This window comes from Equus quagga, chromosome 4 (assembly GCF_021613505.1).
Source record: "Equus quagga isolate Etosha38 chromosome 4, UCLA_HA_Equagga_1.0, whole genome shotgun sequence".
NCBI classification, from domain to species: Eukaryota; Metazoa; Chordata; class Mammalia; order Perissodactyla; family Equidae; genus Equus; species Equus quagga.
This window is the reverse complement of record NC_060270.1, coordinates 105585114-105612276: the sequence shown is the minus strand read 5'-3', so window position 1 is coordinate 105612276 and position 27163 is coordinate 105585114. Positions and strand designations below refer to the sequence as shown.

At 34.8% G+C, this 27163-nt stretch overlaps 1 protein-coding gene across 1 annotated transcript in view; it reads left to right on the top strand.

The window, feature by feature from the left end:
- LOC124238223 (sodium channel protein type 3 subunit alpha) overlaps window positions 1–27163 on the top strand; it is an 85612-nt gene that overhangs the window by 40296 nt on the left and 18153 nt on the right. The window contains exons 14-19 of the mRNA XM_046658914.1: window positions 6783–6956; window positions 8189–8545; window positions 10366–10836; window positions 21860–21980; window positions 23125–23279; window positions 24021–24194. Coding sequence (XP_046514870.1) covers window positions 6783–6956; window positions 8189–8545; window positions 10366–10836; window positions 21860–21980; window positions 23125–23279; window positions 24021–24194 — 1452 coding nt within the window. The remainder of the gene's footprint in view (window positions 1–6782; window positions 6957–8188; window positions 8546–10365; window positions 10837–21859; window positions 21981–23124; window positions 23280–24020; window positions 24195–27163) is intronic.

Below are 27163 nucleotides of genomic sequence, written 5' to 3'. Positions count from 1 at the left end.
TTCTTCATAGGAAGAAACATCTAAAAGAATATTACAGGGAATCTCAGTAATAAGGTCTAAAATTCAGCTGGTATGGATGTTGGCTGTTTAGACCAATGTCTATGCTGATTGATCATGGCATCTTACCAGTTGTAAACGCGTTAAAATCTTTACTGTCATTCTTGTGGGAAATAAAGTCCAGAGAAACTGTGAGACCTAATTCTGGCTCCACAAACATGCACTTTTAAGACACACAGCCACTGAAACCATGTCCACTGAAGGAAATAGGCAAAGATTGATTTCTGTACAAAAGAGGCCACGGTTGTTTCAAACTGAATCACCTAATAAAATGCTTAAGTAGTATTCACACAGGAGAAGAAATAGTTGGTAAAAATACATTTGTAATTTAGCCACACTTTTGGTTCAAATTACTAGAGCAGGCATCTGTGTATGTGTGTGCTGACATGTACATTTCTTCCTAAATCTACATGAAGAAATTGAAATGAATGAACAAATAATAAAAGGATTTATATAGTTTATTAATCAAGACTGTCCTTTTGGGTACAAGGCAGAAACAAACTCAAACTAGCTTCAAAGCTAAAAAAAAAACAAAGGCTGACTTGTGGAATGGAAAGATGAACTACCAAACCATGTAAATGGTAATTTTTCAGTTGGGTTTCAGGAAACGCTTTAACCAAGCATTTAGATGTAGCCCAAACGTTCACCGCATCTTTTGTCTCTAGGTCAGGAAACATGCTCACTGGTTTTACATCTTGTAACCTCTGTACTGCAGAAGGACTGGATCTCTTTTTCAGTTGCAGTTCAAAGACTCTCATGATAAAGTGTGTTTGGTATAGCTAGAGTCAGGTGCTCACCTCTGGTTTAATCAGTCTTGGCAGAGGGTGGAATCATGTGAAAACATGGCAGTCCTGAGGAATCATACAGGTGGAGGAGCAATTTCCGACTGAAGGAGGAAAGGGAATACTGGGCAGACAATTGCATGAATGTCTACCCCAATGTATGGGCTCAACTTCAGTCCATTATATGACTCAGTGAAACACCCACCAGATTCTTGAGATTTTCTTCATCTTTGGTACATGTGATATTTATTTATTTTTTCTGATTATTCCTTGATCCTCCCAATTACTCCAACTCTGCCTCCTTTTCTAGACTTCTTTTCTTAAGCCTCTTAAGACTATGTTTTTCACTTAATGTTTTTGTGTACTCAGCAAGTCTAGGACTTGCCTATATTTGTGGTATAAGCTGTGCTCCAGTCCTATATTTCCAACTGTTATAAATCATTGCTCGAAAGATAACTAAACACAATATGTGACAGCTAGAAAGATCATCTTTCCCATAATTTATTGAAAGTCCTAACAATTTCAGTTCAGTCTTGTCTTACCTCAAGTGGTGGCCTTCCAGCTTCAAAGATAGAAGTCTTAAGCCATTTTTACTTGCTTTTCCTTTATTTCTTATATACGATTGGATATGAAGACCCATTATTTTTTCTTTCAAGTTATCCCTTTTTTAATCCTATAGCTACTGTTAAAATAATATTTCCAGTACTCTGTACTCAGTGTGCTTTCACCTTGCTAAAGTATCTATCATCTTTGTTTGTGATTCACCATTCTTAGCTGTTTTTCGAGACTCGCCATCTGCTGGTACTCTTCCTATTCATCTTATTCTCCATTATTTCCTAATCAGTCACCATCAGCCCCATCAGAACAGCCTTGTCACTGTACCACACAAATGTTTATATGTTTATATGTGGAAAAAAATTCACTGTTCTCTGCATTCACTGAGTGTTCTGACTCAAATCACCTCATTTTAATTCTTTATATTCTTCAAGGCCCAATTCCAGCCCCATCTTCTCTAACATGACACTCAGCCCATACTGAACACTCTTTTCTTAATTCCTAATGCATTTGTGAATAAAGCATGATTTAATATTAAACATTTTCTTTTATCATAACTCTTGGTTTTTAAATTCAATATAAATTACTTGATGACAGAGGTCGTGTCCCATTTTCTTTTGTATCTCCCACAGTGTCTACATGGCTGTCACTCAATAAATAACCAACTGGTTGTTTCCTTTCCAAAAGAGCTGTTTCAGGTAGCATGTTTTTGTGAAAGAACACAAGCTATGAAGTCAGATGGGACTGGGTTTCACCTCATTGCCAATGCTTACTAATAATGTAGCATCTGGACAAGTCTGATAAAAATCTGAGTCTTTGTTTTCTAATATTGAAACGGATATAATAATACCCATCTCCCAGAGTTGTTGTGACGGTCGAATGAGGTAATGTGAAAACACTTAGCACTGTGCCTGGAATCTAGCATGTGCTCAATAAACAATTTCCTTCCTCTTATATATGCTATTAATCTTTCTTTGAAATATTGATGGAAAATAGTTCTGCTCTAGCTCTTTTATTTTTTCCAGAATATTGGAAAGTTAAGGAAGTTGGACAAATGAAGGAAGAAATTTTGGAAATTTGCCACAGTTAAGCAGAAAATTGAGGTTTTATAGAATTTCAATGTTGAAGTAATTGAGTATGGAATCACAGGATAAGAGAGATTGGATTATAGGATGATCAAGTGGAAAAGCACTAGACTAAAGCATCGAACCTGGGCCCAAGCCTAAGAGTCCATGCTAAATATCTGGGTGGTCTTGAGAAAGTCACATAGATATATGGGTCTGTTTTCTCATGAGCACAATGTGTTGGACTAGATGACTTTTCATGTCCCTCCCACTTCTAAAATTCTATAACTTTATGAGTAGCGATGCAGATAGTGAGGTAGGGAAATGGGGTGGAAGACTGATGACTAATAGACTGTTTGTGGTAGAACCATTGGTAAGTTGAGGTTAGTGCTGGGGAAACAAGGCTCATCAAGATAGAGTGTAGATGACAGGGAACAGACTTGAGTTAACTATTTCTAACCATAAAAATAGAAGAATGTGTAAAGTGACTTTTGTTTCAATTGGCTGAAAGCTCCTAATTATTATTAATAATAATATATCTGTAAAGCATTTCATAGTTAAATTTCTCATGTCTTATTTGATACTCATAACAACCTTCATAATAAAATTTACATATATGAAAAATTACATATTATACAGTCATGCATCGCTTAATGACGGGGATACATTCTGAGATATGTTTCATTAGGTGATTTCGTGATTGAGCAAACATCATAGAGTGTACTCACACAAACCTGGATGGTCTAGCCTACTACAGAACTAGGCTTTATGCGTATATGCGGTCCGTCATTGACCCAAATGTCATGATGTGGTGCATGACTGTATATGTCTGTGTGTGTATAGCGTGCGAGAGAGAGAGCAAGAAAGAGAATATTCCTTATTTCCTGAGTACTTAGCTGACTTTGGACTACATTACACACTTTGGTTGGTTGCATTGAATATTTTGTGAGGAGTTTACGGTTTGTTCATTAAATAAATTTAGGATTTCTATGAGCTAGTTTGCTACTGCTCGTATGATTGCATACTGCCTTATAAATAAGGACATAGAGGTTTTGGTTGAATTGAAAACAAAATAATATCCCATAAAAGAGTTGTGGAATTTTCAGTCTTTACTTAGATCAATGTGCCCTTTTTCATCTTGTTTCTGAAGCATATAAAAATTACATCACTTTTCTGTTGATCAGATTGATCAAATTTGAGTATCAAGAGACCTCAAATCTCTATTGAGTTTCTCTAAGGTGCTGTGTGGTTTTTGTTTTTGATTTTGTTTAACCATTGTAAAATCCATGCACCGACCTTAGGGATTCTATAAGCAAGAAATCTTCCACCAGTAACAGTAGGTTAGACAACCTCTTTACCACACAAACATTTTCAACTAACCTGTAAACCTTTAGTCAGGGCATATACACAGAGATTTGTAGCTTCTACGTTGGTTATTTTTCTTACTGTAACTCTCTTTGGATCCAGTGGAGTCCACGATATCCCCTTCTTCTGCTAGACCCAGAAGGAAACGCAGAACATGGTACCTGTTCTAAGGATCTTACAGGCTATTTACAAATAAAAGTTGGAAGAAACATAATTAGCAAAACAATTTGAATTAAATGGTGTGGCATAGGATATTAATTTAAAATCTCAAGAAAGGGACATGATAACTCTTTAAAGGAAAAAAAAATGGCTCTCGTTTATTGAAAGATAAAACACTCGGGAGCCAAATCCTAGAATTCACCTGGGAGGCTTCTTGCATCAGTGAAGGAGTGCTGTTTTGCCATCTAACTCCTTTCCTAGTATAATATAATGATGGCTTGTCGTCTCCAAATGAACAACTTCTAATAAGGCTCTTGTGTAACAATAATTGTGTGTACACCAATTTCTGAATAAAATTTGCTAAGCAATACAATATTGGTAAAAGTCCAAAAATTTTAGACACCGACTTGATAAATCCTCTCAATAAATATTCTCATTTGACAGACGAGGAAAATGAAAATCACAAATGTCAAATGATTTCCCACCACTTTTAAGTATATTTCAATTTCATCCCCCTGCGAAAAAGAATCAACAACAACAACAAATATTTAAAGATGCATATCCACAAGGCATGGGAATAAGAAAATTAAAACAAGAGGCTGGTAGTAATGTTGCAAGAGAAGGCTACAGTTACATCAAATTCACTACAGAGGAATGGAATGTTAGTCTGGGCAAGTAGAAGTTCTGTAGAGCAAACTGACCAATGCATGAACTTCAGCTGTTAGACTGAGCATTTCTATCTTTTTAATCTATATCAACAGAACTTTCCTCTCTAAGTAAATACTCAATAGGGAAACCATCCCATTCCTGAACTGAGACCTTAACCCCAACATATGATCATCCCAATCCCTGTGCCACCCAAAACAACTCCAAGTGCTCCAAGTTTCTTTCCTCTTGGTCCAGACTCCTTAGCTGATTCTCATCCCCATCCTTAACACTCACACTTTTACTAGTTATCATGCGTCATCATATAGAACAGTTAGGAACTTTTCACCAAACTTATCTCCTCATTAAAGAGGCTGACTTAGGAAGCCTATAAATTCATTGTCCATAAGAAATGCATGAGTCTAAATGAACTAGGTTTATGCAATGTCAGGTTTGTATGTCTTAACTACTACTGTATTTTCAAAGCCTAACACAATATCTACTGTTGAAGTAGATGCTCAGCAATATTTTAGAATGAATGAATGAATGGCTACAGAAGCATATAATCCAAAATTTCAAAAGACAATAAGCTTCTGCAGAAGACAAGATATAATTAGCCAAGTACAAACAATAAACATTCAATATTTTTTTTAATTAATTGTCTGGGTCTTAAAAATTCTTTGTGATAAAGAAAATTCAAAGGCAGCTGAATGTATGTTTATAAACCATACATCAGCATTGTTTATAAACTATACATGGGAATTATATATATAATCCTGTACATACCCAGAGGTTGCTAGTTCTCACTGTTCTTAGCCTTTTTTGGTGAAGTTTTAAAATTTTGTAAACGTGGGTATCATAGTCAGTATGCTTGATTGGTCTTAGCCAGAATGAGAAAGACTTTCTAAAAATTCTTAATCAGTGACCAGCTAAACCTAGACTAAACTGTACCAAAAACAATCCCAGTGATTTTTAGGGCCTAAGTTGAAATATTTTAAGAGATAAATGAAAAAATCATTTTTCAATGTGCATTCCACCATATATATACATCTGGATTTTCATGTACAAGGCTTGCTTGAAATACATTTTATTTCTATTTGAGTGAGTGAATGATGAACTGCAGTCAAGCTATTTTTTCAGGGAGACTGTTTCCTTAGCTCTTTCCGTGATTGCGAAAATGAGATGTTAACTGCATTTACACATTTGAAGAGAAAAATCAAGACTTCTTTTAATTAGCATGATGTTTTAGGAAGCCAAATAATTTTGATACTGTTATTTGGACAGAGTTCCTTCAAGGTAAAGGCTGATTTACCTTGGTAAATGGTAAGCTTGACATTACAGTCATAAATGCAGCTTTTACCTAGAGTTGATTAAGAGAATTGCTTTAAAAGACTCTTTGCAAGAGTAATTTCACAATTCTTCATGTCCTTGGGTCTCTCAGCCTATGATTTTGAGTGAAAAAATCCAAATTTTGAGTTTTTTCATTGTTTTCTTTCTAGTGTCAAATAGACATTCATCCAACTACTCAATAATTTGTTAATCTTAACTATGGGTGTATGCATCCTGAGAATGTTCTCCTACTGCTTTCAATTCCATCTGCAGTTTCTTGCTCTATTAATGCATGAGCCTTAATTCTGAGGCGTGCATACAGAGATCATTATTGTAAAACATGTGGCAAACTCACTCTTGGGTCAGGAATGTTTATAAAATTATAGAAATAAGATGGTGTCCACTGAAAAAGACACAAAAATCAAGAACAAAATCTTGTTTTTACCAAATTTAAAATAATTTTTAGTAACTTCCAATAATATATAGATTCGTTCCCAATGAAATAATACTAAAAAATATTGGTTGTGATGATGGTAAAAGCATAGTCTACTAAAAAGGGCAATAATTCAGTAGCTATTATTTAGTATCAGGTTTAAAATGTGGATGATGAAATGTTTTAAAATCATCCTTTTCCTGGAAATCTAGCAGATTCATTAAATAAAGCAAATCCACTTAAAATATTCCCTTGGAAAAATAATGCTAAACTTGTATAAATTTGTCAAGTGAATATTTCTTCACTTGAAATTTTAGATATTTTCTTTCCAGAGTTTTGCAGTGTCAGAAGTTTTCCGATGTTTGTGAAGTACTGACCTCCATTTTACTTTAGGTCTTCACTGGGATCTTCACAGCAGAAATGGTCCTCAAGATCATTGCCATGGATCCATATTATTATTTCCAAGAGGGCTGGAATATCTTTGATGGGATTATTGTCAGCCTCAGTTTGATGGAGCTTGGCCTGGCAAATGTGGAGGGATTGTCCGTGCTGAGATCATTCAGACTGGTATCTGCATAAACTATGTTCATATGCTGTCTTTCATTGGCGTAACATTTATTTTGAAAGTGAATCAATATGTATTTCTGTAGCTATTTACTTTTAATGATATTTGAAATTTACACCAATATGTGTGTAATTCTAAGAAAATATGTAAATGTTCTATTTAAAGCTATGTGTGAGTATTTTCTAAGAATGATAAAAGTGATTGGATAATTTCATAATGATTAACTATATAGGGCACATTTAAAAACACACATGTGCTTCTAAAATTATGTTTTAAATTCTTAAAAAAATTTTTTTGCTTTAATGTCTGTAAAGAAATGCAAATAAAATCTTTAGGCCCCAATTAATCTTAGCTTTATTTATTTATTTTTTTGGTGAGGAAGCCTGGCCCTGAGCTAACATCCATTGCCAAGCTTCCTCTTTTTGCTTGAGGAAGATTGTCCCTAAGCTAACATCTGCGCCAATCTTCCTCTATTTTGTATGTGGGATGCCTCCACAGCATGGCTTGATGAGCAGTGTGCAGGTCCATGCCTGGGATCCAAACCCTCAAAGCTCAGGCCACTGAAGCAGAGCATGAAAACTTAACCACTACACCACTGGGCTGGCCCCTAAACTTAGCTTTTTATCAACCTTACTTATATTAGTGGGAATTGCTTTAAAGGAACTGGTGGGAAAATATTTGATATCATTAGCACTTTAAACAGTGGTATAGCAAACTTTCTTGATATTACAGCAAAAAATTTTATTGAAAAATATCTAAAATTTTGTGGAAATTAAGTAAAATATGTATTTCTTCAAATTGAAAGGAAGCCCCTTTATGTTTCTTTATAAAATTAATTTTACTTTTATGTGTCTATAAAAATATGTAACATACTTTTAATATTTCTTTTTACTCTATAAAATATAGTCTGAGAGTGACTAGTTTGCTAAATTCACAAATGTCTCTAATGAAAATATTAATTTGTTTTCATGGACATATCTGTTGATGAATCAGAAATGCCTTACTTTTCACATCTGGAACATTTTATCTTTCTTCTTTTTTCGTTTAAATGATATTATGATTTGATTTGCCTTTCCAATATTATTAACACTTTTGCTTCTGGACTTGAATTTATTCAGTGTAGGTTGAGATTTTATATCCCTCTATGATATGGCATACTACTAAAACCATGTCTAAGCAGTTTCCAAATTATATTGTGGATTACTACTAAAAGTATCTTTTCACTTGATTACAGCTTCGAGTTTTCAAGTTGGCAAAATCCTGGCCCACCCTGAATATGCTAATTAAGATCATTGGCAATTCAGTGGGGGCTCTGGGTAACCTCACCTTGGTGCTGGCGATCATTGTCTTCATCTTTGCCGTGGTCGGCATGCAGCTGTTTGGTAAGAGCTACAAAGAATGTGTCTGCAAAATCAACGAAGACTGTGAGCTCCCGCGCTGGCACATGAATGACTTCTTTCACTCCTTCCTGATTGTGTTCCGCGTGCTGTGCGGAGAGTGGATAGAGACCATGTGGGACTGTATGGAGGTCGCTGGTCAAGCCATGTGCCTTATTGTTTTCATGTTGGTCATGGTCATTGGAAACCTTGTGGTATGTATGTATTACAAATGCTCATAATTAAGAATAAGACCAGGCATTAGCTGGGAAGGCGGCCTGGGGCAATAGACATATCTCTGGTTTTATCCTCTGTGCGCTAGACTCAAAACCTAGTACAAGCACTCTAAGCATGGGCAAGTTACTTAACTTCTCTGAGGCTCAAGTTCCCCAACTATGAAACTGCAATAACAAAACTGAAATCTTATGGTTGATGTGAGGATTAAACGAGGTGTGTTTGTGAAAGTTGGGGGGCAAAAATACTCCTCTTTTTCTTTATTTTTCTCTGTTGAAGAAATGTTTTTATCAAGACTAACTTTACCCTAATATTATTTTTTATGGCCTGAATTATTTTTTATCATAATATTATTTTGATAAGATAATCTTCTCCAGTAAATCTAAAAACACAACTGTCTCTTCTGTATTGCAATTGCTCTTTACGTATTCATAGTTCATATTTTTTGCTTACTCTGCGGCATAAGTTGCATATTACTAAATTTTAAAGAAAAATTTCAATGTAATAGAGCAACATATTGTAGCTATGTATTGTAATTATCCAAATGACTTGTAAGGGGACTAAATATGTTCTTCCCTGAATTTGCTTTATTAAAAGGAAATAAATTATTGCAATTTAAGTTATTCATATGTATGGACATTGACCAAATTCAAAAGACTTATTTTTAGCTCTGAGTTAAAAGCATCAATGTAAAAGCATAACTTGTATATTTATGTGTTTTAATGCTTAAATTTCTCAGTCATGTGTGGACAAACCATTTCTTTATGCTATCATACCAGACCCTTCCTTTGAGAGGTAAAATTCAAATGAGAATGCTTAAAAGAATGTTTGTGGGATACCAGTTGACATGCAATTTTTTTCAGAATAGTAAATTAGGAAGTTCTAGATTCCCAACAAAATCTGATACAGAAATAAGGAAACAAACTGGGGTTCTTGCTTTGCAAGTGTCTTCCTTCCAAGTAACATTTTTGAATCTCAGTAACTACATTTCAGACTAAAAATATTCGTATAAATAAATTTCCTTTTTCATCAGCTATAATGAATTATTCCTGTATCAATCATATTTTATCAGTTAATTGGGTAATTTGTTCCCCTTGTATCCCAATGATACTCTGAGATTTAACATTTCCTCATATTTTCTGCACAAAGAAAGGAAAGAGAAAAGTCTTTTACATTATATGGGTCTACCCTAAACCCTGGAATAATTTTAGATTTTTCTCCATCTGTTGAACGATTTGGACACAAAAATTTCAAAGCACATTGATGGAAAATGTGTTAAACATTATATAATTTGCATTTACAAGTTTCTGCTGTTATAAAAGTGGCCATTAGACAAAGAAATTTATATTTCAAGTATATTGGTTTTACACATATCACCAGGCTATTAAATAAGTAAATTCATTATTTACACACATGAACCTAAAGATTCCCAAGACAAATTGGTAAAATGACTAATATGAAAATATCTTTTTTTCTCCTTGGCCAAAACCATAAAAATGGGATTTAACTTTTCACTAGCAGCCCTGAGTAGATACAGTTTAAATCTTAGAAGCTCTCATTTCCTGTTGTCCTTCTCGGGAGGAAAGAAAAGGTGCTTGTTTTACCATTTTGCCCTCACAGCAGGCAGAAGATACTAGATCCTTTAAATAGTGTGTGATTAAGACATGGTGTCTGAAATATAGCAAGCATTCAAGAAGTATTTGTTGAATTAATTTTAGCAGAGATCTATAAGATCTCTGTTTAAACTGTTATTTTTGTGTGTACTTTAATGTTTGGGTACAGTTTTCTTTTCTTCTTTCAGGTTCTGAACCTCTTTCTGGCCTTATTGTTGAGTTCATTTAGCTCAGACAACCTTGCTGCTACTGACGATGATAATGAAATGAACAATCTCCAGATTGCAGTAGGAAGGATGCAAAAGGGAATCGATTATGTGAAAAATAATATACGGGAATGTTTCCAAAAAACCTTTTTAAGAAAGTCAAAAGTTATAGAAGTCCATGAAGGCAACAAAATAGACAGCTGCATGTCTAATAATACTGGAATTGAAATAAGCAAAGAGCTTAATTATCTTAAAGATGGGAATGGAACCACCAGTGGTGTAGGTACCGGAAGCAGTGTTGAAAAATATGTAATCGATGAAAATGATTACATGTCATTCATAAACAACCCCAGCCTCACTGTAACAGTGCCAATTGCTGTTGGAGAGTCTGACTTTGAAAACTTAAATACTGAAGAGTTCAGCAGTGAGTCAGAACTGGAAGAAAGCAAAGAGGTAAGAATGCTTTTAAGGTTTTTGTTGCATTTCCGATAAAAACCATGCACTACGATTATTTAGTATTTTTATTGTGTTTATATTATTAAAAAGTATATTGTAAATCATATATATGGTAATGTGGGAAAATTATGAGGTATTCTTTATTGGGAAATCTATTTATAGAAATTCCAGCTTTTATAGGAAATCATCGTTCAAATGATTAGTATATTCATCTTCCTGACAATTTTAAAATCTGGTTAAAATATATGGCCTTCCAAAAAAGAGATGTTATTTAATACATTCTATTCTACACTACATTATGCTCTTTAGACAAATCAATGAACCGTATTCATTGATCATTGTGAAAGTATCATCTCCTTACCTTCTGTAATAGATTAGATTTTGCTATGATTCTTTTAATGTGCAAGTTTTGTGTAGTTTTTGTTCACCTCTGAAAGTTTTATTGACTATGATAGAGTATTATTCATTCATGAAAGTGTTAGACATATCAGGGAAGTACAAGCAGCACTGGTTACATTTGCCCGGGCAAGGATGAGCAAATCTGCATGGTCTTACAGATTAACTTGAGAATACTAAGAATTACTTAGAAAAGCTCCACTTTAGGATTACAGCTAGACTGTAGAATGAAAAGTTGCTCTTACTGTCATATTGCTTATTGTTTAAAAGAAAAGAAAGAAGAAGGGAAATTGTTCCTACTGCATGATTGAAATAATTCACAGGATCCCATAATAGTAGCTTAATGGTATTAATTCTGCAGTTCTGTATTGTGGAGAACAGCAGTAAAAGTTTTTACTATTATTTACTTTTGGACTTCTAATATACCAGTAAGAAGTAAGTCTAGCATGGAGTTATAAAAGACATGTGTTAGCTTGAGGGTATAATATTGACACCATAGAAATCAGACCAATAATGTCTGATTTTGTGAGCATATTTTGGAAATGTTTTTAATAACTACATCAATGGAATTTGTATAAGTAACAAGTAGCTGACAGTGTCACAACTCATAGCCTACTGATCCCTTTTTCCAGGCATTTCAGAGCTGCTGAGATATATTGTAACAGCAAATTTGAAAATATTTTGAAAAAGAAATACATACAATATGAGGTATAATATTCTTTCTCAGAATTCCACTCAGAGTCTGCTTAGTAAATTCAATTCTAATTTGTATATTGCTCAGTCTGGTAAAATAAGAATTCAATTCTAATTTTATTTCCCATATCATCTGACGTAGGTTTATTTAAGAAAAAACATCAATTAATGAACGAGCATTTATTGAGCCTTTTTTGTGAACTCCGCACCCTGCTGGGTACAAAGGGTAGGAAGAGTTAACGGGGAGCTCCATAACAGAACCCCTTCAGGGAAATCGCAACATCTTTGAGGAAGCTAACACCAACTCACGAAATCATTAATGACCTATTAAAAAGTTTCATCCTGCAGGACTGAATATAAGGGTATAGGTATTGAGAACAGCAAGAACATAACAAGTTGCTAAATGGAAGAGATAAAATTGAAATAGGCCTCCAAGTTTGGGTCAAATATATGAACAGAAACCAAAGCAGAAAACTGTGAAAGGAAAGCCAGAGTTGAGAGTGGGCTTGGTATTAAGGTGCTACAGGGGCACAAGCAGCATGAATAAGGTATTGGTTGAGAGGATAGTGGGAAATGTGTTTGGGTGTGTAAGGTAGTTTCAGATTATAAAGTCTCTGAAGGAAGTCAGAGTTTGGAATTGGCTGCATAGTGAAGAAGGAGCTATCTGTCTTTGCTGAAACAGGGGAGAGGAAATAGGAGAGTGAGGTTTTAGGAAAATTTATTTGATATCAGTGAGCAAAACAGTTTAGACTGAGGGATAAGGGGGGTACTCCTGGAGAATGTGGTAACAATCATTTGATAGCAATGAGGTGAGGAAATTCTGGGCTAGGGTGATAAGTATGGGAACTGAGACTAACTGGTAATTTGACAAATCTGGTAAAGAATCTGGGAAATTGGAACGATGGCAATGCCACTGTCTGAAATGGCCTGTGTAGGAAGGGTACCAGGTGTATGTGGGAAGAAGAGGATTCATTTGTGATACGCTGAATTAGAAGGGACAGTGTTGGGAACCAGAGGCTGGGTGAGAGGTCAGGGTTTAAAAATAGCTTTGATAATGCAGATTTATAATTATCTGATTCCTTGAAGATAGAGAAGCTCACCAAAGAAGTAACTATAAAGAAAAAATAAGGGAACACTAGGGACAAGACTAACTTGTGGTTGAGAAGAGGTAGAAAAGCAAAGAGGCAGAGAAACGTTTGTTACATTCACATCGCAGGTTTCATCACATTGGATCTATGGGCATTAAATATCTTACTTTCTACCAAACAGTTAGTTTCCAGAATACTTCAAAAACTCTATAATGTCCACAGGTACTTCAAATGACTGCTTAGAAGAATGCTACCTTTTTGTCATGTCTTTTAAGTGGCTAAATAATCATAAATTTGTAATGAGATACAACGTCTTCCTCATTATCAAGACCTAGAAAACATTTTATTATCTCAATGAAAATTCCTTATAGGATGATTTTAAATAACCATTCTGTCCTCTTCCAAGCTAATTTTGGATACATGGAATCCAATGATAGAATGTAATGAAATTGTTTAAAACGTACAGATGTATTGGTGGGAAAATACATCAAAGTAAATATAAAATTAAATTCTTTTTTATATAAAGCTAGGATAAAATTTCAAATTATTTTGCACAGTAAAATTAAATTCAGTAATAAATTTTATGTGGATGATTTTCAAAATTAATACCAAAAAATCCCTGAAAGAGTAATAGGGCAATTCTCATGTACGCTCACACAAAGATTAAAAGTACACTGGTTTTGGGGGCTGGCCCCGTGGCCAAGTGGTTAAGTTCAGATGCTCTGCTGCGGCAGCCCAGGGTTTCGCTGGTTCGGATCCTGGGTGCGGACATGGCACCGCTTGTCAGGCCACGTTGAGGCAGCGTCCCACATGCCACAGCTAGAAGGATCTACAACGAAGATATACAGCTACGTACCAGGGGGGATTTGGGGAGATAAAGCACACACACATAAAAAAAGATTGGCCACAATTGTTAGCTCAGGTACCAATATTAAAAAAAAAGTACACTAATTTTAAAAATAACAACAAAAATCAGTGTGTTCTAACATTACAGAATACATTTAGATAAATTCCAGCAAAGTTCAGTTTTGATCTGAAATTTGTTGAAACTACTGGTTTTGAATACAGGTCACATTTCAGATGTGTGTTTATGTTGCCTGGGTTAATCTTTTTTAATAGCTATTGCACATACACACGTGTACATACACAAGGTAAAAATAACATATCCATAAAATGACATTTTGGTTCATGCTTCTTAGTTTTTTGACCACAAATAGAAAAGAACATTGAGTGTTGCTTCGGAGAGCACAGAATATCTTTCTCTTTGCTGACAAAGTGAGAAATAACACGAGCTGAACCCAAAAGAGTGATACATTCCTCAATTTAAAAAAAAAAGAAAAAGGAAAAAAATTACAGTACATTTCTGCTTTAAGAAGAAGCAGTAAATTAATCACTGATTTAGGTAGTATTTGAAAACTTTAGTTACTCTACTCCTTCCATGCATTTTCATAATAAAGTATATCTGGCCATGTTATGGTTGGGGAGAAATGATCTTTAGAAGTTTTGGGAGGTAAAAATATGAATTGTTGTTATATATTATATACTGTATATATTTATATATATATCTATTATAACCACATATACGGACCACTAACATAAGCAGTCTGGTATGGAAACAAATATCAAGCTTTGCATGAAAAAATGTAAGAGAATTGAAGGTATAGCTTTCACAATAGTGACCTTTTATTTTGAAAAAACTTGGAATGATACAGATCTTGTGACAAGATGTAATGTAGAATTTTGTTTCTTTTTATATTTTTAAATATATTTTTAAAGTTCACATCATCATGACTTCTTTAAATTTTTATGCAACTGTGGACTTTTACAATTAAGTTCTTAAAAGGTTTCAATGTCTTCCCAGGTGAAAGAAATAGAAGAAATGTTCTTGAGAATCATATGTGAAGTTGAAATCCAAAGCACAGTCTAGCAATATCGTACTGTAACCTTCACTGCTTGCCATTCTTACTTCTCACAGGGGTAAAATCAAGCTGGAGCCATCAAGAATGCAGCTCTGGTGTTTTTTAACCAGCCAGAGGCTCGGGCCACCACTTTTACCCAGGTTACCCAAGCAAGTTGTCCACGTACAATCACTTTCTAAGTGAATTTTGACTGGCCTGCATGCTACTCAGCTACGTCCCTTCCCCTGCCATGCAAGGAAGTGCTAGACGTGCCCAGCTGCTCTCTGCTGAATCGTGTGACACATCACAGCATGGTCAGGCGAGACGGGCAGTCCCACATGACATTTGATTCTGTTAATGAGTTTCCAGTTTAGTCTTTTAGACTTTTAAAAGCAACAATTGCATGCTCTGTAGGATTTATATCTATTTTAAAACATGATAGGAATGTTTAAAATTCAATATAGCCAAGAATTTGAGAGCATGCATTTTCTTTTATTTCTCTGCTTTTATTTCATTAAAATAAAACCACAACTTTTGCTGTTGTTGATTCAGCCCTTATAAGTAAATTGTATTACCAAAAGGACCCTTACAGGGTTTTTTTTTTGATAGTGCTGCCATTTTCAGATCATTATATTCAGATCTATGAATGTAATTTTCAACCCATCCAATTCATGTTCTTCACATGGAAAGTCTGCTTTCATGTTTTTTGGGAAAGGCTCTGTTAAAAAAAAAGAGTAGGGTGATCATGAGTTTTTGGATATGAAGGGCCATAGTCTGTATGCATTTGGGCACCACATATCTTGGATTTTCATGTAGTTTAAGAAAGTTGTTAAGTCATGTGTCTGCAAAACCGTAAGTGATCACTGTAAGGTAATTAACAGAAGGAAAGCATCATGATATGGGATAGGAAAAGTTCACTGCATCATGATCATTAAGTTATTGACCCAGTGTACCCATTTTTTTTTTATTTCCTTGAGCTACATTAATTTCTCCCTAAATGTTCCCAAAACTGAGCAGGCAAAAAAGAGACTTGGAAATTTTCCTACTTTTGATTATTAATTATAAATTATAGCTTTAAGAGGAGTAAAGGACATCTCCCAAAATTATTATTGTAGGTTTGTGGACTAACTAAAATCTTAAGTTTACTCTCTTGACTCAGCTTTCTCCTGTTGATATCATTGCTTACTGGAATCTCAGCTGGAGTGAGGGTTCTGGAAGGGAAATTATGAAGCAAAAAGTTCATGAGTGTTGGCAGTTTTCAAAGCTTTTGGTGAAAAAAAAATCTGGAGTGTGAGGTTGTCTCTAGGTCTCTTTTCTTCTTTCTGATAACTAAGAATTAGTTGTAGAAGGCAACAAATTCAGAAATAAAATTATTAATGAAAAATAGAAAAACATACAGCCCCTAGTGATTTATGTAATTTTTACTTAGCAATGACTTTTTAGCTTTAGGAGTAAATCATTATTAGTCATTGAAGAAAATCTGATTTATTTTTTCTTCACAAACAGAATAGAATTAAATGGTACTGGAAAATTATCTTTCACACCCTGTTTATAACAGGATTCCCTCCTTCTCAAAGCCTTTATGGAAACTTTGAAAACAGATGCTTGACTAAGGTCCCAAGCACGTGCTCTTCTGGAAAAGGCACTGTGCTCTGTTTTCATAATCTGGAGAGCAGTGGGAGAATATGCCTGTAGCTCCCAATTTCCGTTATGCTCTCAGCCTTCCAAATGCTCTGTGAAACTGAATGTGAGGCAACTCTTCCAGAGGCTCAGACGGGTGTGTGAATAGCCACTTTAAACCCATATTAACCCTTAGAGAACTGTTTTGGTGCTTTAATGTACTTCTGCTGAAACAAAACTTAATTAAAGCTAGTTCAAATGGAAAGTTTTGTAATCTTCTCAAGATCAACCAGCTTTTTCTTTTGCCTTCTTGATGCCCCTTTACCTTACTCTTCAACTACCACATAACTATTTTCAGTTTCATATGTATGTTCTTATTAAGGCTATTTTAAAATAAAAGGAGCACCAAGGGTGGTGTATATTTAAAATATGTCGAGGGAAAACTGAATAGAAGTGGTTTATATTTTTAGCTATTCCATAATTGGTCCAGAAAAAAAGAGCTATTGGTTTTAGTCTTATTCTTTCTGCCTTGGATAAGGAGCCCAATGGCCTTATGGTGTGGCTATCTGTTCTTCAAGTCAAATATCATAAGTCAAGATATGGATATGCATATCCAAAAGATCAGACTAAGGCCCTGATAGTTTGTGTGACCAAAAGATTTTCCTCTTGTACTTGTAAGACAAAACTCAGAAGTTTTGAGAGAAATGGCTAGATTTTAAAGGTAATCTGTAATGGCTGAATCTTTTATTTTTACCTCTTGAATCACACAGTAATTTGTGAGAGTCAAACACAATAGCTGATTGAAAATAAATGAAATGTGAGCGCATTTCAGTGGAAGTAGGCCAGTTGCTAACATTCTCTTCTATCACTGAAAGTTAAATTTCATTATTTAATTGGATAAAAATCAAGAGCAATATTCATCATAAGGGGGAATTTCTATAGAAGTTCACCTTATTAAGGGAAAAAAAGGTCTCACGGCCTTTTTGGGTGCTGATTCTGTCATTTCTTAAGAGTGGTATTTGCAGTTAACCTTCTTGAAAATCTGATATTCAGGTACCATGTCTCTGAGCACATGGTTCTTGGATCAGCGTGCGGCTTCCACAGCACTGCGCCGGGCTTCTGCTGCAGCCAGGCATGTTTTCTGTGGCTGAATTAGGCCTGGAGAATGTTGCATCTTAAAACTTGCTTTCCAGTGTGCATCTGTAGAGCATAAGCCATCATCCCTCTGTAGACTTAGTAGTTTCTACAAGGGATGGAAGAATCTGATGTTAAGTGCCGTAAAATATTGGAGGACTAGGGAGAAAATAGTACAAGAAAACAAGTTTGAACTTGTACTATACAGTTTTATATAGAAGCTTTCTATTGTTATTGCTTATATACCTAATTATATTTTTCTAACTACTTCTGAACAAGTTTTAATTTTAGTTATTTAGTATAGCCATCAAGTTCCTTATAATGGAAAATTTCATTTCAGATTTCTTTGATTTTTTTATATCACTGTAGTACCACAGCTATGGCAATATAAAGTAAGTTATTCTCTGTATTTATCATCAGTCACTTGCTTTTAAATCAGTTATATGCTTTTAAATATATTTGAAGTCATTATGTTATGGCTTTGATAGAACATATCACAAACTACCTTCTACCAGAGTATGAATGCTGAAGTATTGAACTTAATCAGAAAATGTTAAGATTATGTAGATACTATTATATTAGTGGATAGAATTTTTTAAATGCTTAAGTAGTTTTCTAGGATATAAATTAATGATTTAAAATTTCAGCAGTAAAATTCTTTATGTATCCAGAGCCTAAAGCATGTCAGGCAGTATATCATAATTGGTAAGTTGTTGTAACTTAATAAGAACACAGTCTAAATTTAATTTAACTCAATAGGTAAATTCACAACTTTTGAAATTTTATGTAGTTGCTATAATATTTTCATAACTTCATAGAATAAAATTATGTACTTTCCTACGACAAAAATGTGCCCTATGAAGATGACAACATGAATAAACCTGATCCCCCAACTGAGGATGAGTTAACTTTATGTCACCCTCCATAGGGAAAGGAGCCTCCCACAAAACGCTTTTAGTGAAATGAACTCTAGCCTACCAACTATCTTTTAAGCTTTGGTGCATGAGGGTCTACAAGTCTCTGTCTGAACATTGCTTAAGGAGCTTTCTAGAGTGTAAGTTTAAAGAGCTTATCCTTGTAATCAGAAAAACTCCTGGATAACAGTGAAGTAATCTCCATTGAAATAGATTCTGCTCATTTGAGAAGAGCAGGATGCGTGCAGAATTTTTTTCTCGTCCATTTTCAAAAGACACGTTATGCCTCATAATGTCGGGCAGATAGAGCCAGACTGATTACTGGCCTTCTCTACTTCATGATGTGGGAATGTATAACCTCCATAGCCATTTAGAAAATTGAAATTATTTATGTCCAAACATGTTAACCAAATTCGTAAATGTTTATAATCTAAAGACAGCACCAATAACAAAAACACACTCAGAGGTCAATACTTGGTAAACAGTAGATTCGACTGTCATTCAGATTAGCAGCTACTATTACTTGTGCTGTGAAGGGTTTGCTTTAAATAAGTATTTGTATTTAAATATAAGACTCTTGTAGAACATATGGCAGACAAATATGCGAAAAATTGAACATCTTATAATTATGTTAACAGTGGTAAAATAAGTGAAGGATAAGTATATTTTCTAAAATTTCAAATGGAAAGGTATACAGTCATGTGTGGCTTAATGATGAGGATAAGTTCTGAGAACTGCATCAGGCGATTTCGTCATCGTGTGAACATCGTTGAGTATACTTACACAAACCTAGATGTACAGCCTACTATGCACTTAGGCTGTATGGCACTAATCTTATGGGACCACTATCATGTATACGGTCCATCCTTGATGGAAATGTCATTGTGTGGTGCACGACTGTAGCTGTATTTGTGTGTATATGCAAATATGCTTATTACTTTCTTCTCTCAGATTTCTTTATTGAACACCTTCCAATATTTTAGAGAAAAACTTTGGAAACATCACATTTTTATCACTAAAATGTTATTAATTAAATAATTCCTATTCATTACGAAAATACATTTTCTTATACAATTAAATAGACTTCTGTCAAAGCCGTGATTGAGTTATATGTCAAAATGGAGAGATGAAATTACTTAAACACTACAATTCTCTCTATAAGAGTAATACAAAAATGCATTCAGTCACACATTTATTCACTCTTCATAAAATCATAACTGTTTAGTGTCTATTCTGTACTCTGACCTTTTGGTATATATATATATATATATATATATATATATATATACACACATATATCTGTGTGTGTGTACATTTTTGGTATATATGTATATGTACATAAATATATAGTTTGCACATAGATATAATTTTATGTACTATATAATTTATATATATTTATGAGAATATTTGATCAAAGCAAACAAGTATAATGGACTAAATGTTCTATAAAATTATTTAGTGTGGAGGAATCATGCAAGAAAGAAAGTCTTCATGAAGCAGGCGGACCATGACTAGGCTCAGAAAAAATTATTGAGGTTGGATTGGTCAAGAGGAAGAAGAAGAAACATGGAACTTTTTACAACTAACCTTAAAATAATCAGATTTCTTAATGGTTTTATGTATGCAGTGGATATCATTGCTGCCACTCATTAAATGTCAGTGTCCAACCCATAAACCACCAGTGAAATCAGAAGAGAAGAGTTAGTTTCTGGGTCCAAAGAATTATCCAATATTTTCTTCATTATACCAGAAGCTGCTGCAATTCAATCCAACAATAGCTTCCTGAAATTTTCTTAAAAGAATAAAGATATCCTGGCTGTAAGAAGACGAAAAATCTTGGGAGAAAAAAATATGTCTTGGCCTTACACCTCTCCAAAAACTAGAGGAATTTAATGGTAAAAATTCTTGTACTAAAAGGATCATAAGAACCATCAAATGATGGCCTAACTTCTCTCTTTAGCATACTCCAGACTATGAGATCCTTTACTATAGAATTATATTTTGACTTAAAGTAATTTTCACAATATATTTAGTTGGACATGTTTAACCTCACCCTCAAAGTAACACTACAGAAAGTATCATCTGGATATTACTCTTCAGTTAGTTCACATTATAAAATATTATACTACATTTACATTATGATTTCAATAAATCAAGAGTTTTGAGCCAAATTTCCTCCAGTTATGACTTATGTTTAGAAAGTCATTTAGGCATTTTTCAATAACACATTAACTCTTTCAGAAAGCTGGGGCAGAGTGACACTACCACTTAGCTACTAAAGTTAATGGGGGCTTTGAAACCATTAACATGTCCATGTATTGTTCTTTCATTCTAAAAGCTTCACTTCGCCTAGGTTGTGCTGTATGTCATGTGTTTGCATCCGTTTTCATAAAACATTGCACCTCCATAATTCCTCCCCAAGTGATTTCAGAGTACTTATTAGATATTTATTCTTCTAACAATAAAGTGGCTCTAGCATGTCACAATGATTTACTATTTAAAGGAAAAATTCACAGCCGGATCACATATTGAATTCAGAATGTGCTCCTAATAAAAGTCTATACAGATTCTGGACAATGCTATTTATAAAGAAACTTCTATTTCATTTAGAATTCTTTGCCAAGTATTGAATTCATTTAAACAGTTCAAAAAAAGAGAGAGATCCATCATTTTTCTGCTAGTAAAGTAAGAAGAAAATTATGGAAGCCAGAGAAAAATATAGCTCAAATTTGAAATATAATGACTGTGACTAATGTTAATGTGCTGCTCTTCCTTTCTAAAATTACAGAAACATGGACAGTAGTTAGAGACAACTGGTAATGTTCTTTGCCCTCTGAAAATTTCCATCGGAAGAGGTGGAAATTACAGTTTGATTTGACGCATTTTAATTAATACAATCAGTAGTGGATGTCAGCAAACCAAACTTTTATCAGACTATTCTTGATTTGGCCTGAGTATTACTGTGTTTGATGATTTTCATATGGCGTCTATATACAAATGGAGATCATAAAACAAGTTAATCAGTATAATTCATCCTTTCCAAATCACCTATATTGAATACTGTCTAACCTTTTTTTTGTCTAAATCAGGTCAGTAGTTACATTGCTTTGAATAGGAGGACTTTAATTATGTTAAATTATTAGTAAATAATTATCAGTAATGTTATTAGAGTCAAATGCTATCACTACCATTTTTTCACACTATGACAGAATGTTTTCAAATTAGCTGAATGAAAGGGGAGAAAAATCATATCTTTGCAATGGGATTTTGTTTCCAGAAATTAAATGCAACCAGCTCATCTGAAGGAAGCACAGTTGATGTTGCTCCACCCCGAGAAGGTGACCCAGCTGAAATTGAGCCTGAGGAAGACCTTAAACCAGAAGCTTGTTTTACTGAAGGTAAACAAGCTCTAATATGGTTAAGTTCAATCTCCCCTCTTTCCTTACAGAGACTGAACAGACCTCCTTTGGAGGAAATATTTCAAAGAAATGGTGAAGGCATGTTCATCTTTGTTTTCCTGTTTCTTCCAAGAAGTTATTTATCTTTATTTCTGGATTATACTATGGCAGTGACTGTGCCTGGACAATTAAGATGATTTGATGTGTCTTTTTTTTTTTCATCCTCTAGCATGTGGAGACATTAACCCTGTGAGATAAATGGCATGCTGGAATGTCACCTCATTGATATAGCAATCGCCTCAGACCTCACTGGCAATGTTGTGATTTGATTTATAGATGCTGCAATAATTACACCCCAGCCCCTACAGTTTCAAATGTGATTAATTTGTGCTGCGGCCAGAGCTGTTTGGGGATGCAGATGTGTTGTAGATCCTTGGCAGGGAGAACAGGAGTTGTTCTCAGTGACCGGTACAGTGTCTTGCACACAAATTAATAAAGATTTGCAGATTCATTGTGATTGGGTTTAATCCAATGAATAGTAGCTCAGAGAGTCAGAGCAGAAGAGTGGATGGAAGTTAGAAATAACATGAAAGCTCAGAGGGGGAGGACAAAGGAATAGAGACACTGACTGACAAGATGAGTCATAGGTGTGAGTAAGAAAAGCACTGAGGCTGAAAATAAATGAGCTTGAGAAAACTGACAATGGCTGATACCTAGGAAGACAGGGGGATTTTCTGCGCATGAAAAGAAGGGAGTAAAAATCCAAGATCACATCACAAAATGAAGAGATAATTTGAACATGTAATTCTTCCCCAAACCTACGAGGTGTTCTTGGACCCTACTTCCATCAATGGCCTTAAGGCAAAGAGAGATCCTGACTAGTGTTAAAGAATGAAACCATTTATACTCAAGAAACTCTTGGTAAAGTAATTCCTTGAATTCTAGGCAGCTGGCTGAATGTCTAAGTCTGAGAATGATTCATTACGCAGGAGGGATGCTGAAGATAACTAGGGAATGAAGTAGCTAGTTACCCTGTAAAAGGATGATTTGAGACTGGGATGGAGAGGGAGCAAAAAGTTTATTTTTTCCTATTTAGGACCTCAATATAGTTTTCTAATTTATTATATTTAATGTTATCTTTCAGGATGTATTAAAAAGTTTCCCTTCTGTCAAGTAAGTATAGAAGAAGGCAAAGGAAAGGTCTGGTGGAATCTTCGGAAAACCTGCTACAGCATTGTTGAACACAACTGGTTTGAGACTTTCATTGTCTTCATGATTCTTCTCAGTAGCGGTGCTTTGGTAAGTGAAATGCATCTTGGCAAGAATCAGGTTCTAGTGAAATAGCTTATTCTCCTAAAGAAATTTACACTGAGTTTAAGAAGTAAAGGTGGAAGTATATCTGTGCCTTGCAGAGCTTGACACCCAGGACTGAACTATGCAAAATTCAGTACAAAATAAATCAGAACCATGAACAGCCAGATGGCATTTCTCATCTGGTGTTTATCTAACAGATGTTTTCCTCACTGATACAGCCATTTACAGACATTCTGTAACTGCGTTACCTTCCATGTCAAACACCATCCAGTTCTCCCTAATAATCAAATTAGCATTTATGGACTAAAAGTATATTTCATTTTCTTTATGTCTAATCAATTTATTCTTCCAAAATAAACCAGATCATTCAGGGGAGTAATGTTGGAATAGATGAAGTCTATCCCTCGTTAACAGAACTTTCATTATTTTCTGAGCTCATATTACTTCTTAAAAGCATGTGTTTGTAGCAGTAATTGAGATAGAGATTTTGAGGTGAAAGGGCAGAGAAGGAAGCATACATCAAGTCAGTAAAGATATTGATATTTCCTTGCCAACATTTTCTGTTAGTTTTAGTTTTTAGATTTTGTCTGATGTTTGCTGTTTGTCTGATATTAGCCAATATTTATCCAATTATTGTTTTGTGCCCAGTATTATACTAAGAAATTTTATCAATTATTTAGGGGAGGCAAGCCATGCAAGTAAAATAAAAGTATTCTTGATTCACAGGCTTTTGAAGATATATACATTGAACAGCGAAAGACTATCAAAACCATGCTAGAATATGCTGACAAGGTCTTCACTTATATATTCATTCTGGAAATGCTTCTCAAATGGGTAGCTTATGGATTTCAAACATATTTCACTAATGCCTGGTGCTGGCTAGATTTCTTGATCGTTGATGTAAGTATTCTGAGTGATTTTTATGAAATTGTTTTTTTAAAAGGCAAGTTTGACTTTTCATGCATTTCTATGATTAAAATCTTGACTTTTGAGAACTTAGTTTCACTAAGCTGACATACTTATGCAACTATCTTTTTAAAAACTACAATAAATGCAAAAATGAGGAAAGTCTCATGGAAAATAGTAGTAGGATCCCTAAAAATGTGGACAGTGGTAAGGGAAAACACAGAGAGAGTTGTTCTACGCCACAAGCAGACAGCTCTTCTTTTTCTGAAAGTTAAGAACTTCAAGGTAAGGAATAGCTAAAAATCTGTGAATTGACAGATCTAAGCACTTAGCTTATTAACAGTTCAATTTAAAGAAAACATCTCCAGGAGGTAAAAACAAGACAAATTTGGGGCCAGGAATTGTGAGAATTGTACTTCAATCCCTTACTAGAGTGCATTACTAAATAATGTTAAAACAACCTATTTACTGTTTTCCTTCCACCTGATTCAACCATATAGCCACAGAGACAATAAAGTGCATTTCCATTCTTAAATCAGTAGTTAGATATCCCAGCAGCTAATCAGATATTTACCATGCAAAGAGTTAGATGTAGGAGGCCTGCTCTGAATGTGATTACCCTGGAGTGAGCAGTCATAGGAACGCTGCCAATAACGAGGTCTGTCTGACTCGAAGCATGCTGTTTTATTCCAAGCCATGGAGAGGCACTGGGGCAAAATGACAGTCATCTGGTTCTTTGTCTTCTGTGATATTCCATTGCACAAGGTTTCATAGCCTCCCAACAAAGTCAGGTACTTTAAGTACCATCTCTACTGTTTCCTAGAAATCATAAATCACTTTATTTTTAGCTCTCATAGTTGCCACTATGAATCAATGATTGCCCTATGTGTGCATTCATTCTTTTAATCATTTTTGACAAGTGTGGGCCTATCTAAATTCTACTCCCCCTTCTCCCACACATACATTCTCATTATTCTATAACCAAAATGTGTTACCCACTTTGAGTTGAGAAGAAATATGCTGCCAAGTGGCTTTTAATGGACCAGAAATGACTTCCAATTTCTATGGTTCGTCTTCAATGAATAATAGAGATAAATCTCAATATTGTCCTGAAAAGCTATCCATAAAGAGAAATTTAATATTCTGACATTCTGCAACTGGAATGCATCTTAAAGAATATCTAACCTTTATTCTAGAGAGTTTTCTGAACAGTTTATTCTAAACTGAAGCCTCAGTTTAAAGAATTGTCCTAAGATAGCACAACTACCTAGTACCAAAGCTGAGATTAGTATCCACGTTTCCCGATTCTCAAATCAACGCTCCTTTACCTCATAGACTTCCTATCTAACTGCTACCAATATTTTATGATATTTTCAGACTGTCCTTGGGGCCTAGCATTTATAACCTCCAGCTCCTCTTTGGAAGGATGGAACACTAAATACATTTAAGAATCTTCTCGGGTTCAAAAAGATTTTGTCATGATGAAGAACATTTACAAATGCGATAGAACTTCTCCAGAAAACTCTGAAATTTACTGAAATATGTACATTTACTGAAAAATGTACATTCATTGAAATACTTGCTGCATTGTACTTTAAGTATTTCTGTGTATTTCCCCCATATAGGAGGTACAAATATGGTGCAAAAATCTCTCAAGAGCTGGGGTTTTGTTTCATGTTTCTATCTTTAGACATCTAATATACATGCTTAGGTATCTATTGAATAATGTCAAAATGAGTAAATTAATGACAAAGAATAGTGCCCAAAAATTACTTCCCTAAATTAGTAGATTGGAACTGGGTACTTAAAGCTTTCTACCTTTGGGCAAGTTATGTTATTTTAAATGGGTCTATTTTCTTCTTTTTCTCACTGCAGGGGCTGAAATACATAAATTAATGTAACTTCAGAAAACAACTTGTTCTCAGACCACTGGGTACACTAAGCTAAAGTAAACGTAGAGTTAAAACAGTTTTTGAAAGTAAAACATACTTCAAAGGGCTTCACAGTCCATCAGGTATATTGATGTAACAAACTAAACAGCCACAGAAAGCTTAAAAAAATAATAGAGGTAGAGGTGAAGACTTCAAACTAGAAGTATGCTTTGAAACCTCGAGAAATTTATCTAGGGAAAAAATGTAATCTCTTCAATTCTCTACCTGAAAGTAAAAGTAGATTGTAGTGGATTATCTGTCCAACCTCCTAACATTCAATCATTTATTCAGTAAATATTTTGAGCACCTAACAAGGGTCACATGCTATTGTAGCCAAAGGAGATATGAACAAGGCAGATCAGGCTCTGTTATGGTTTACACTCTATGGGAGATTGGAACAGACAGTAAAGAGGTAAACAAATGAAATCTGAAAATAAAATAAAGGCAGATGGTGATTACTGTTATGAAATAAAACAGGGTAATGGGCTAGAGAATGACTGCAGGGTAGGGAGCAGGAAGAGAGTATTAGCTAGTGTCTAGGGAATGTGTTTTTGGGGTGGTAAATGATGAGAAAGGGTGTCAGTCCATTTGGGCTGCGCTAACAGAATACCGTAGATTAAGTGACTTATAAACAACAGAAATTTATTTCTCACAGTTCTGGAAGCTGGGACGTCAAGATGCCAGCAGATTCGGTGTCTGTTGATAGCCACTTTCCTGGCTCATAGATGGCCTTCTTCTCACTGCGTCCTCACATGGAGGAACGGACAAGAGAGTTCTCAGGGTTCTCTGTTATGAGGGCACTAATCTCATTCATGAAGGCTCTGCCCTCATGACCTAATCACCTCCCACACCTCCAAATACTATCATATTCGCGATTAAGTTTCAACAAATGAATTTTGGGGGGACATAAACATTCAATCTATAACAATGGGCCAGTCATTCAAAGACCTGAGGAAATAGAAAAGAACAATCTGAAGGCCCTAAAGTGAGTATGCGCTGAGGACACTCAAGAGACAGAAAGAAAACTGTTGT